At 47.9% G+C, this 12,534-nt stretch overlaps 1 protein-coding gene across 9 annotated transcripts in view; it reads left to right on the top strand.

Moving 5' to 3' along the window:
• TBC1D24 (TBC1 domain family member 24) overlaps positions 1-12,534 on the top strand; it is a 55,102-nt gene that overhangs the window by 13,383 nt on the left and 29,185 nt on the right. For 2 of the 9 annotated variants that reach the window (XM_025204350.1, XM_025204348.1), the window contains exon 1: positions 8,784-8,918. The exons of 6 other annotated variants lie outside the window; for them this stretch is intronic. In XM_025204350.1, coding sequence (XP_025060135.1) covers positions 8,908-8,918 — 11 coding nt within the window. In that variant the 5' untranslated portion in view covers positions 8,784-8,907. Of the gene's footprint in view, positions 1-3,777; positions 3,968-8,783; positions 8,919-12,534 lie in introns of those variants that run through there. One more of the 9 variants, XM_025204362.1, reaches the window with a different exon arrangement.

Raw genomic sequence — 12,534 nt, 5'->3', positions numbered from 1 at the left:
AAAGAGTGGATGCAGTAGGCCTGCACCTGCACAGGTGCAACATTATTATTAATGTGTGAGCATGCTAATGGACACAGTGCTTAGTGGTGTCTTATAGTCATTGTCTATACATGCTAGCATTCCAAGTCATTTGAGCACTTTTTCAGACATTGCTGATTTATCTTAATGGTTTAAGTTCTCCAGAGCTTGAGGACTGATTACCATTATCTACTCATCTCCCCACCTAGTAAAATTTCTATATTTGCTCCTGATAAAGCAATCAACTGCTTTTGTCCCTTTTCTGGATATAATGGAACTCCACATTTGCAGATAATAGTAAAATGAAGTAGCATGAACATCTGTCAAGGCAGAAAATAATGCAAAGAGAGCTGGAGGGATTGGCTAAAGGAATGAGATTTGAGATTCAGCCTAAATAAATGTAAGTAGAATATCTTGGAGGGATGGGAGTGGGGTGGGGAGGAGAGTAATTGGAAGTACAGACATTTTAATGGAAAGAAACATGCTTATGGTTAGTAATGGACAAAGAGACCTAACAATGATAGTGGACACTGGGATGCAGGCAAACTTGCAGTGTAATAGGACAGTAAATTGGCTCCTCTTCTTTTTTTTGTAGTGATTGTGCCATTACTTAATCGAGATTAGAGCTAGTGGCTACATCCTATAGGACATTGACAAGACTGCCTACAATACTGTATTTGTTCTGTGCAGCTGAATGTTAGTAAGAAGGTGGCAAACTGTGGGGAGTTCAAGGAAGAACAAAAATGGTCTTAATGGGATAAAGACTGATTCCATGATGAGGAAAAAATACGACTGAATCAACAACGTTTGGTTGAGAGAGACTTGCCTGTCTCTAAGTATGTGGATATTCAGAACCAAGGAAGAAAGAATTATTCATGCCATTATTCATCAAATTAATTTTAATTGAAACTCCCTGCCACCATCTTGAAGCGCAGGCATGCTGATGCATGAGACATTGTGGCACTTTAATTAGTGTGGCTCTCAGAGCCACGCTAATTAAAGTGCCACCCCCTCTCCTCCTGAATCCAAGCCCCGGAATACATATAAAAGTGCCCATAGAAAATTAGGGTTAAAAGGGACCTCAGGAGGTTATCTAGTCCAACCCCCTGCTCAAAGCAGGACCATCCCCAACTAGATTATTTTAGCCAGGGATTTGTCAAACTGGGCCTTAAAAACCTCCAAAGATGAAGATTCCATCACCACCTCTCTGTTAACCTGTTCCAGTGCTTCACCACTCTTCTAGTAAGAGAGTTTTTCATAATATCCAACCTAAACCTTCCTTGCTGAAACTTGAGATGATTGTTCCTTGTTCTGTCATCTGTCACCACTGAGAAAAGTCTAGAATTGAACCCCCCCGCCACCTTTTCAGGTAATTAAATACTATTTCCTTTTCTAAGTAAGAAAACTGCTTTGCAACTAATTCAAATTATCTGTTTGTCCGACTGGAGACTTTAACTCCTGTTTTTTCTGTGTATTTGGCTGTAATTAAATGCATTATAGATGGATCACAATTGATATTCAGCTGCAGTTTAATGCCATAATTCTGCCCTATGAATTGAAGCACTTGAGTCCTAATGCCCGTTTGCTTTGACTGTTCTTCATGTGCAACTGTGGTATCCCAAGATAAATTATTAAGTGTTATGACCCAGCTCACCCTTTTGTGGGTTTGTCAGGATCCGTTAACTACCTTTTAAAAGTGAGATGTGGAAAGTACCAGTGTTAGTGCATAGCAGGCTTCTAGATTTTAAAGGGCTGTGTCCCAAAGAATAAAGAAAGCTAGAATGGGAAGCAATTAACCAATTCTCAAGGTACTTTATAAATTAGCATCAGGTCATTACTCAAATCTGTATTGGCAAAGCTGGTTCAGTAGCTCAGCTTAAGTGGTGAGGAAGTCATTGTTGCTGCGAACAAAGCCTGGGGCAATTTATAGAGAGATCAAACTATGTTTAACCTCATTAAGGGAATCCATTGAACTCTGTGCAACACTATTGAAAGAGATCTCCATTCCAAAACATGCCAGCCATAGGTGCTGACTTCTATTTTTGCCAGGGAGTTGAGGTCTATGATGATGCTCCATACTACCCCCTTCCCCCATGGCTCTGCCAGAGCAGGGCCAATGGGGGTGAGGGGGCAGATGTGGGCTGCCTGCTTCAGGCTTGGGGCTCCCCACCCTGCTGCCATTAGGGCTGGGCGAAGCTTCGGTCCCTGGTTCAATTTGGCAGAGATTCGGCCCAATTTGGTGGCCAAATCTTCGAATTGAATCAGAGGACCCTTTAATCTTGGGTCAGAATCCCAAATCAAATCAGAACCCTTCGAATCAATTCAGAGAGATTCAGACAGATTTGACAATTTGGACATAGATACAGCTTTAAATGTTTTTTCTACATACCTCTAAGTAGGAGGGTCTCTGAATGCTACAGTGCTGGGGCAGATGCAGCGTCCCACAGAAGCACGGGGGGCTCCCTGGGGCACTTGGCAGCAGACCCGGAAGTGAACCAGAAGCACTTCCAGTCCACTTCCTGGTCCACCAGGGGAGAGCACGGGGGGGCCCAGTGCACCCCCCCCCCCACGCTTCCCCCCACCCCCAGCTCAGCGACTGGTGCCTCCTGGGTGTGTGGGGGGGTGCACCTAGGGTTGCCCTGAGGCCGATTGCTGAGACACGGGGGACCCTCCAGCGTGCTTCTAGGCAGACCCAGAAGTAGACCAGAAGTACTTCCAGTCCACTTCCGGGTTCGCTGCCAAGCACACTGGAGAGCCCCTCGTGCTCCTATGGAACGCTCCATGCGCCCCAGCACTGCAGCGATCACAGGCTGTGCTGCTACCTCAGAGTACGTAGAAAAAAACTTTCAAAGTCATGCCTGTGTCCGAATCACTGATTCACCGAATCAGCATCGAATCTTCAGATTCGGCCGAATCGAATCGGGGACAGTGATCCAAATCAATGGATCGAATCACTGTCCCCAATTTGGGCCGAATCCGAATCGAATACAGCCCATTTTGCACAGCCCTAGCTGCCACCCCCTATGAGCCCTGTACCACCATGGCAAGGTACGCCCTGCCCACCCTGCAGCAGTTGGTGGGCACAACTCAACTCTACACTGCCATCTCTGCTGCTGCTGCTGAGCAGGCAGGGGGCACCTCGCCATGGCAGTGCAGCTGGCAGGCAGATTGCATCTGCCCCCACCTCACACACAGATCTGTGGGACGTGCCCCCACCCCCATTCCCACCTTCCTGGGAATGCATGCAGAGGCAGGGAGCTTCTTATCTGTGCGTCCAAAGATGGTTGATAAGGCCTATCCAGGATTAACAGATGCTACTGCAGCTTGGACAAGTGTTTCCATGTGGGATGAGTAGTGCTGGATTCTTCATCTGGTCCATGATACACTGTTTCTGCCACTCCCAGTTTTCCACCTTATGTTATTGTCATAAGATTTCAGTTGTGAGATCCTTGCAACACATTCTTCTTCCATTTGGGGTGGTCCTAGGCAGTTGTCTCCCACAAGTTGACATCAATGTTGCATTTTTTTTTAATTTGGCCTTGAGGATGTCCCTGAAGCTATTTGTCTGCCTTTCTCTTGAGTTGTATGCCTTGGCTGAGCTGGGAAAATAAAACTTGCTTGGGAAGTGTGGAGTAGGACATCTGGATGACATGGCCAACCCAACAAAGTTGATGTTGGATGGTCATCACTTCTACTCATGGTGTAGGAGGACGCTAACATTGGCACATCTGTCTTTCCGCTAGATTCAGAGGATCTTCTGCAAGCAGCATTGATGGTACTTCTCCAACCCCTTTAGATGTCTCCTGTATGTTGTCCATATCTCAGATCTGTACAGCAAGGTGGGGATCACAACTGCTTGATAAACCATAAACTTGGTTTTGGATCTGATATTGTAATCTTCAAACATCCATTTCTTCAGGCGTTCAAAGGCTGCACTTGCACATTTGAGGTAATGTTGGATTTTTTTGGTTGATGTCAGCTTTCTGCGAGAGATGGCTTCCAAAGTACAGGAAATACTCAATGTTCTCCAGAGTCTCATTGTGAATCTGGATTACAGAAGCTGGGAACTGTTCTTTAGGAGCTCATTGGTGGAGGATCTTAATCTTCTGAATGTTAAGTGTCAGCACCATTTTCTTGTATGCCTTGGAAAAGACTGACAATTGCCTGAAGGTCTACTTCCAAGCGAGCGCATGCTACAGCATCATCAGTGTACTGGAGCTCAATGATTGAAGTCAGGGTGGTCTTGGTTTTGGTGTGGAATTGACTGAGTCTAAACAGCTTGCTATCCTTTAGACAGTTTAGCTCCATTATGGAGCTAAACTGGAAGCTTATTGATGGTCAGAGGAAGCATTGTGGCAAGGAATATTGAGAAGAGAGTTGAAGCAATGATGCAGTCTTGCTTCACTCCCATTTTAACTTCAAAGGCATCTGTGATAGATCAGTTACTGAGAGCCACTGCTCATATACTGTCATGGAGCAAGCAGAGAATGGTGACAAATCTCGATGGACAACCCTACTTCAAAAGCATCCTCTACAACACCTCTTGGCTGACACAGTTGAAAGCTTTCATGAGGTCAAAGAAGGCTGTGTAGAGAGGCATGTTGTTCCTGGCATTTCTTCTGCAGCTGGTGAGCTGTGAAGATCATGTCAGTTGTCTCTCTTGATGCCCTAAACCCATACTGAAGAGCTCCTCCCAGAATCTCAGTAAGTGGAAGGAGATGGTTCAGGAGGGCTCTCACAATGATATTACCTGTGGTAGACAACAAGGTGATCCCTCTGTAGGTTCCACAGTCAGACTTTTCTCCTTTCTTGGAGATTGTCATGATTATGGCGTCTCTGAGGTCATCTGGAATTTTCTCATCATTCCAGATCCTTCAGATGAGGGCATGAAGCTGTGATGTGAACTCCTCTCCCCCCCTGCTTGAAGATTTCTGCAGGGATTCCATCAGCTCAAGATGCCTTGTCATTCTTCATCTGCTGATTGCTTTCCTCACCTCATCAAGGGTTGGAGGGATTCTGAGATAATCTCTGACTGGGTGTTGCAGGATGGAGTTGAGAGCACTCTCATCAACAACAGAATCTTGATTGAGAAGGTCTTCAAAACGCTCCTTCCAGTGAACATTGATGGTTCCTCTTTCCTTGATCAGGTCTCCTCCATCCTTAGGTCTCAAGGGAGTTGGTTCCTGAGTGCTCAGACCATAGATAGCTTTGCTGGCACTGGAGAAACCGCGCATATCATGGATGTCAGTGAGAATTTTAATCTCCTTAGCCTTGTCTTCCCACCATTTGTTCTTCATATCATGGGTCTTTGTTTGGACCTCTGTTTTGGCTTCATGGAGATTCAGTTTCTTTTGCTTGGACTTGGTGTTGTTTTGCCAAATACCAAAGGCCTTGTGCTTGAGCTCAGTCAACTCTTGGACCTCCCAGTCATTCTCATCAAACCAGTCTTGATGTTTCCTGGTCAGGTCTGTCCCTAGGGGGCGTGTGAGTTGGGCCAACCGCCCTGGGCCCTGCACTTTGTGGGGCCCCACAGAACTGGGCAGAGCGGCTGTAGTGACTCCACACTGCTGCTGGCTTCATGTCTGGCCACTCAGTACCCTGCTTCTGAATCCACCGCTGACTCCCTCGCATCCAGGGGCAGGGCCCCACACAGGCTGATTTGCCCTGGGCCCTGCACCCTGCTCAGTCATCTCTGTTCCTGGTAGAGAATCCAAATGTCTCTTCACAAGTGCTGATGACTAGTTTTGAGGGCACCCCGCATGCTGCTGACATTCTTCCATTGTTGTTGATTGGAATTCACCAGTCTTTCATTGAGGTACTGGTAGAAGAGGTCTCACTTACTTGCATCCTTAAGTCCTTCAACGTCCATCTTCCATTGGTATTGCTTCTGCTGCAGCCATCGTTTCAGAGTCAGTTTGTCAGTGATCAGTCCAGCAGTCATCAGCTCGTAGCATAGCTTGGATGATGCAGATATCTTTGCGATCCCAGACACAGACAATGACATAGGCAACCAAGTGCCAATGGTTAGATCATGAGTGTTGCCACGATGTCTTATTCCTGTTTTTCTGGCAGAACCAGGGTGTTGGTGATGGTGAGTCCATGTTTTGCACATTTGGTCAAGAGGAGGATGCTTTGGAGTTGAACTTTCCTACTCCTTCCTTGCCAGTGGTTCCATTCCAGAGGTTAGAATCCTTTCTGACTCTGGCATTGAAATCACCAAAAAAAAATAAGTTTGTCTCCCTCGGAACATCAGAAAGAACTTAGTTAAGATTGACATAGAATTCCTTCTTGGTTTTATTGGCGGCATCAAGAGTTAAGGCATATGAACTGATGACAGTGGCATTTAGGCTCCCTGCCGGTTTAAGATGGAGAGTCATGAGGCACTCATTAATTCCACTAGGAAACTCATTGAGTTGGTTTATGAGTTAATTCTTAATGGTAAAGCCAACTCCGTGAAGTCGATGTTCTCCTTCCTGTTTACCCTTCCAGAAGAAGATATAGCCACCTCTTTGTTCTTTGAGCTGCCCATCTCCCACTTGTTGGGCCTCGCTCAGTGCAGCTACATTGATGTTGTCGCCTGAGTTCTCAGGCCATGATTGCAGTGCAGTGCTCTAGGCATTCACTATTGGGGTTGTCCATGAGGGTCCTGATGTTCCAGTTCCTGAAAATGGTGTCGTCACTGTTATTTTCAACTGCAATAAAGGTGATCCCACTGGACACGGTTATCCAGTCAGGCAGAAGGTATACAGGCTATGTTTAGGGCACCTTTTCTAGTCCCCTCCCCAAGTGGAGCGAGCAGAGCAAATCCTGATGAGGGCTGTTTAGTGACAGTTACAGCTGCCGAATTGTACTCCTGTCTTGTCTAGCACTTGGATAACCTTCTTGTAATTACCACTTCATGAAAGTTCATGGCTAGGAGCTTCCAGACCTCACAATCCTGCTCCCATTGCCAATAGCTGTTTACCAAAGGACTTGAGGAAAGTGCTGAAAACGCATACCTGTGCATGACTTCTTCGTGGAGAAGCTGCTGCACATCAGCTTCTACACGGCTCTTGACAGAACAGGACCTTGATCCAATGGCAAGAGGCCAAGACAACTGGGGATCTCATTCTGCTGCAACCTTCATTCGCCTTCACAGCTGTTGATATTCTAGTGCCTTCTTCCTCCTGTTCCACCATTTAGGACTTGTGGATCCATGGCTGGGAGCTGGGCAGGCTTATTATAGTGGTGACCTGTACTTGCCATGTCACAGCACTGTCAAAGGATATATGTGGCTTTTCAGGAAGGAAAGCTTTGCTATCTGCTGTCCTCGCCACATCCTGGTGGTGCTGCTGCTGCTTGGTCAGTGACTGCTTATTTGGCAGTTACCGCTGCTTATTTCACAGCTAACCTTCCCTGAAGGTCATTCTACCATCTGCCACCTGTGGATGCACCGGGTAGCAGTACAGCTGTGCCCCATACAGAAGTTGGCTGTAGTGTTAACATGGCATACTGTTAGTGCAAGTATTTGTGTACTCGCATAAGGAAGCAAGCTAACACCAAAGGTGTTGGTTGCATTTCTTTTAAAAATATCTGCTTCTGGGATATGGTGACTTCTCTTGTTGGTTATTGAAGTAGGGTGCTACCAATGTCTCCTTGTTGAAGAAACTGGAGAAGAAATAAAGGTGCCCTGCACAGATTAAGAAGGGAAGAGCATAATTATGTACTAGTTGACCCCTGTGTCTTCTATAATATCTTTGTGCCATGCGGAAATTGTTGCATTCACATCCAAGTCGTAGACCTCTTGGTGTATAAAACATCAACATCACAGTCATGATTCAGTGCTCACAAAGAATGTAAAGGTATATCTACTCCAAGTAGTGGGCTTTTAATGTTTGTTGTTGGTTTGAGTGTTTTGGTTTTGTTTTGTTTTGTTTTTAATTGGGGTGGAAATTAATAACCAGTAGTTTTCAAAGCAGTGGTTTTGATAATCTGCTCACATGCCTACTAACATCTCAGCATAACTGGAATGCACAGAAAGCAGATGTTAGTAATGCTTCAGCAAGACAGAAGGCAACTTGACTAGTATTACCAGTGAGAGCTAGGAAATGGCTCTGCATTACAGCATCATCAGGAGGTTGAGGTAGTGGTTTTGATTTGGACAGCAAAAGACATTTTTTGCTTTCTGTTAGAATGCTATGCAGTATGCTATAGAAATGGGCACCACAATTGAATTTGGCAACTGCCTAACAATCCTTATAGAGTAGATAGTAGTATAACTGTAGAGAAGATGCTTGGGAAAGTGGGGAGAGTTAACTCAGTTAAGCTCATGTAATGTTGCTCATTACAGTGAAAAAAATGTTGATTCTAAACATTGATGCCTTGCTATGCCATAAGTGTGCAGGATGTAGGTAAAGTGTCAGCCTCATCAAATCATTAATCTTAATTCCAAACATTTAATAAGCAATCAACAAGATTCCTAAACAGAGTAAGGAACAAAGTTATCCAGAATACCTATAATAAACTCTTTCCTTGGTCCATTTTCATGACTCTTTAGCCTGTGGCAATTATATTAGAAACAACAAAATTCTGTTGTTTCAAACTATAAAAACAGCTGAGATCAACTTTTTAATATGTTCATGATTTCTAAAACTTCATTGAAAACGAGTGGGTTTTCTGCATTTTGAATCTTCCTCTATAGTTTTGTAATTCAGCTATTTCCTTTTTTCCCCTCAGTTCCTGTGTATGAAGAAAGAATTCCTATAAGTAAAAAGTTTTGGTCTATAGTAACCTTTTCTGAAGATGTGAAAAGAAACATTTTCTTTCTGTTCACTGTAAGAAAGCTGTTCAAAGTGGCCCGAGTGATGAAACAATTAATGAGCTTTATCTGCTTCTAGTTATCTTTATGGAATGGAGATGTGGTAAGACTAATAAGGTTTTCTTCTGGATGTTAAATTGACACCATTTCCATATGGAAATACCCATATTCACTGCATGGTTCATAACCATAAGATTCTTTATACAGTCTCCTTTATACTCACTAATAATAGAAACTAAACCTAGAAACACTTCCAGCCTATCCTGCAACCAGTGCAAAATTATTTTCCATATTATTTTTCTACTACTTTTACAGGACTAGAAGGGACCCTCTAGGCCAGAAAAAAAGCCCCACACTCACTGGATGCAGCAAGGGCTGTGGGGGCTCTGGGGCCTCCTGGCAGAGCCCCCCATACAGCCCCTGCTTCCAAATCACCCTGCCTCTGATGGCCCCCTCACCCAGCCCCAGCAGTCTGGGAATCAAAAAAATAACCAAAATGCACTCACCAGCAGTAATAGCAGCTGTGGGGACTCTGGGGCCACATGGCAGAGCCCCACCCCCCACCAGCAGGGATCACAGCCTCTGAGGGCTCATGTCAGAGCCCCCCCCCAGTACAGGGCATTGGGAGACAGCAGGGATGGCCTACCCACACCGCAGCTACTCCCAGACAGTGTGCAGCACCCTGCCAAGCTGCGCTGCACCTGCACCATGGGGCAGCTGCAGTGTGGGTGCCCAGTGGGGGTGTGATCCTCACTGCCCCCCGCTGCCTCAGGGTGTGTGTGGGGGGGCTCTGACACAAGCACCCAGAGGCCTCAATCACTGTTCCTGCAGCCAGTGAGTACAGGGGTTTTTGGGGGTTGTTTTTTTTAATTGCTGGGATGCTGGGGCCAGGCAGAGCAACCATCAGGGGCAGGACTGGGCGAGGGGGAGATCGGGGAGCATGGTCTGTGTGGTGGGGGCCCCGCCCCCCCCCAGCCGGGGGCTAAGGTGTGGGGGGGGGGGGGGCGGTCCTTTGCTTTTTTTTAAGTTCCAGGAGGCTGGCTGGGTGGGGCAGCCATGGGCACCTAAGCCTGCCTCTACCTGGCGGATCTGAATCTCAGTCTTTTCCAAACTGATTCGGAGGGTTCAGATTTGATTCAGACCTTTTAATGGGTCTCCCGGTTTGATTTGGAGATTTGGCTGCTGAATCAGGTCAAATTTCCTCTGAATTGAATTGGCAGCTGAAGCTTCGCACAGCCCTAGCGTGCAGCCACAGCGTGTGCAAGGCCAGGAGCACAGCCTGGCAGCTTGGAGACCAGCATCTGACTGGTAAGTCTGGTGTGGGGGAAGGGAGGAAAGGGGTGTGGGGGGACAGATCTAGGCCCCCAGGGTGAGGGAGGGAGTGGGGCTGGGGCAGGGCAGGGCAGAGCAGATGCAGGATAGAGCCATGAGCAGCTCATCGGAGCCGGGGGGAGTGTTCCTGCTGCTGTGCGAGGACATGGGGGCAGTGTGCCCCTGGATCTGTGCAGGGTGGGGCGGGGCAGGCTGCCACTGCAGGCTAAGGCCAGGGGTTGTGCCAGGCTCTTCCTGGCGGGGGTTGGGCCAGGCTGTGCTGCATGCAAGGTGCACAGCAGTGGTGCTGGGAGAGGCCTATGGAGGTCTACACCGAATTTTGTGGTGGGTGCAGCCCCCACCATAGCACCCTCCCAGCACCTCCACCCACCCCAAGCACAGCACAGTCCAGCCCAGCCCTGCCAAGAGGAGCCTGTCACTGCCCTGCCCCACCCTGCAGCAGCATCCCGCCCCACCCTGCCCTGCCTTGCCCCATGGAGATCCAGGGGCACACGCCCCCCCCATGCACTCCCAGGGTGCATGCGGGGCAGAAGCCCCCCGCTCCCCCCAGGTTAGCCGCTCGCGGCTCTGTCCCTTGCCCCACACCAGCCTTGCAGCACCTGCCCCTGCCTCCCTCCCTCACCGTGGGGGCCTCAACTGCTCCGCCATGCCCCTTCCCTCCCCCCACCCCTTCCCCCACACCAGATTTACCAGCCCAACGCTGGTCTCCAAGCTGCCCAGCTGTATATTGGAATCGGATCCGTATCAGCCGATACAGCTCCTTAAAACTCGGCCATCGGTATCGGCCCAAAAAATCTCTATTGGTGCACCCCTAATTTACATCTCAGAATATAATTTAGCTTTAAATAGCTGTTTCTTACTTGTAAAGCTAAAGGGCCCTTGCAATTGCTTTATTGTCAAATGAAAGCATCTACATGGATATCTAATGACCTTTGTCGCACACTAATACCATGCCTTTAGTCAATTTGTCTTAAATTTCCTGCAGTTCCATGTAGGTGAGCTCTTAGCTTTCCTCATTCCTCCAGTAGTAGCATTGTTTCCCCATCTGCCAGTGAAATACCAGACAGCATGTTGGTAGTCTTTCTCTACTTTAACACAGGACTTAAGTGTAGTTGCTCCTGAAAGTCAGGCTCAGATAATAGTCTGGTCCCGGTTTTCCTTCCCCTCTCTGCTTTTGAAGGATTGGCTTTCTGACATGTGCAGCCAGGCCTGTATGCACACTAGTAGATGTATCCATGCTGAGCTATGTGTAGTCTTTTGAGCCCTGTTCTGAAGCCATTTGACATCCGTGAGTATTTTCTACTGACTTCATTGACATATATGGCTCAGGGCTTTGGTGTGCCTGGCAACAGAGAGAAAATGAAGGACAAGGTGCAGAGAAAAAAACAGCAAACAGGGACAAAAATGGCCAAGCCTTAAATTCTGTACATTTTACGTAATGCTTAGCATGATGGGGCACTGACATAAATGGCCTCCTGGCACTACCACAACATTAGTGGCAACAGATTTCAAAGGATGACACCAGAGAGAAACTCCATTGTAGAGGAGAGATTCCAGCAAAATGAAGCATGGGAATTGCTGCATTGTAGACACTAAAGACTATTGGCGATGCATCAGGGGTGCACGCAGGTGCATTTGCACCCCTTGAGCATGGTAGTGCACCCTCTGTGAAAAGGCACTACCAACCCTATTGGCGGCGCCTGTGGGCGGTTGCCATTTGCCACTCCCACCCCCCCCGCCACTAACACCTGCGTCTGCAGGGGGTCTATGATCACTGCTGAATGCTGCCGGCATGGTGTCTATGGGTATTCGCTGACCACTGGGCAGTGCTCAGCACCACCCCCCCCGCCACTGACAGTGCTACAGCTGCCTGCAGTAGCTTCCCACTTGTCTCAGCCCCAGTGCTGCCACCTGTGGGAGCTCTTAGTGCCCCCCCCAGCCTCTGGGGGCATGCGGCATTCATGTCACAAGCATAGTGCTTCACCTATCTGTCCCTGGGTTGCAGTTAGTGCTGCACTGAAAGAGATTTTTGGGGCTAATACCAATGGCTGATTTTTAAGAAGCCATGTTGGCTGATACTGATCTGGTTCTGATATGCAACTGGGCAGCTTGAAGACCAGTGTTGGGCTGGTAAGTCTGAAGTGGGGGAAGGAGCGTGGGGGGGCAGAGCAGATTGAGGCCCCCGTGGTGAGGGAGGGAGTAGGGTTGGGACAGGCGCTGCCCAGGTGGGGCAGGGCACAGGACAGAGCTGTGGCTCATCCAGGGAGTGTGGCAGCTCCCGCCCTGCATGCACCCCAGGAGGGCATGCCCTTCCAGGGTGCGTGCAGGGTGGGAGCCACCTTCCCTCCCCTGCACCCCCTGCATGTGCCCCTTGCGGCCATCAGCCT

Source organism: Alligator sinensis, unplaced genomic scaffold (genome assembly GCF_000455745.1).
Source record: "Alligator sinensis unplaced genomic scaffold, ASM45574v1 scaffold404_1, whole genome shotgun sequence".
NCBI lineage: Eukaryota > Metazoa > Chordata > Crocodylia > Alligatoridae > Alligator > Alligator sinensis.
Note: the sequence above shows the minus strand (reverse complement) of the source record. Positions and strands in the feature narration are given on the sequence as shown.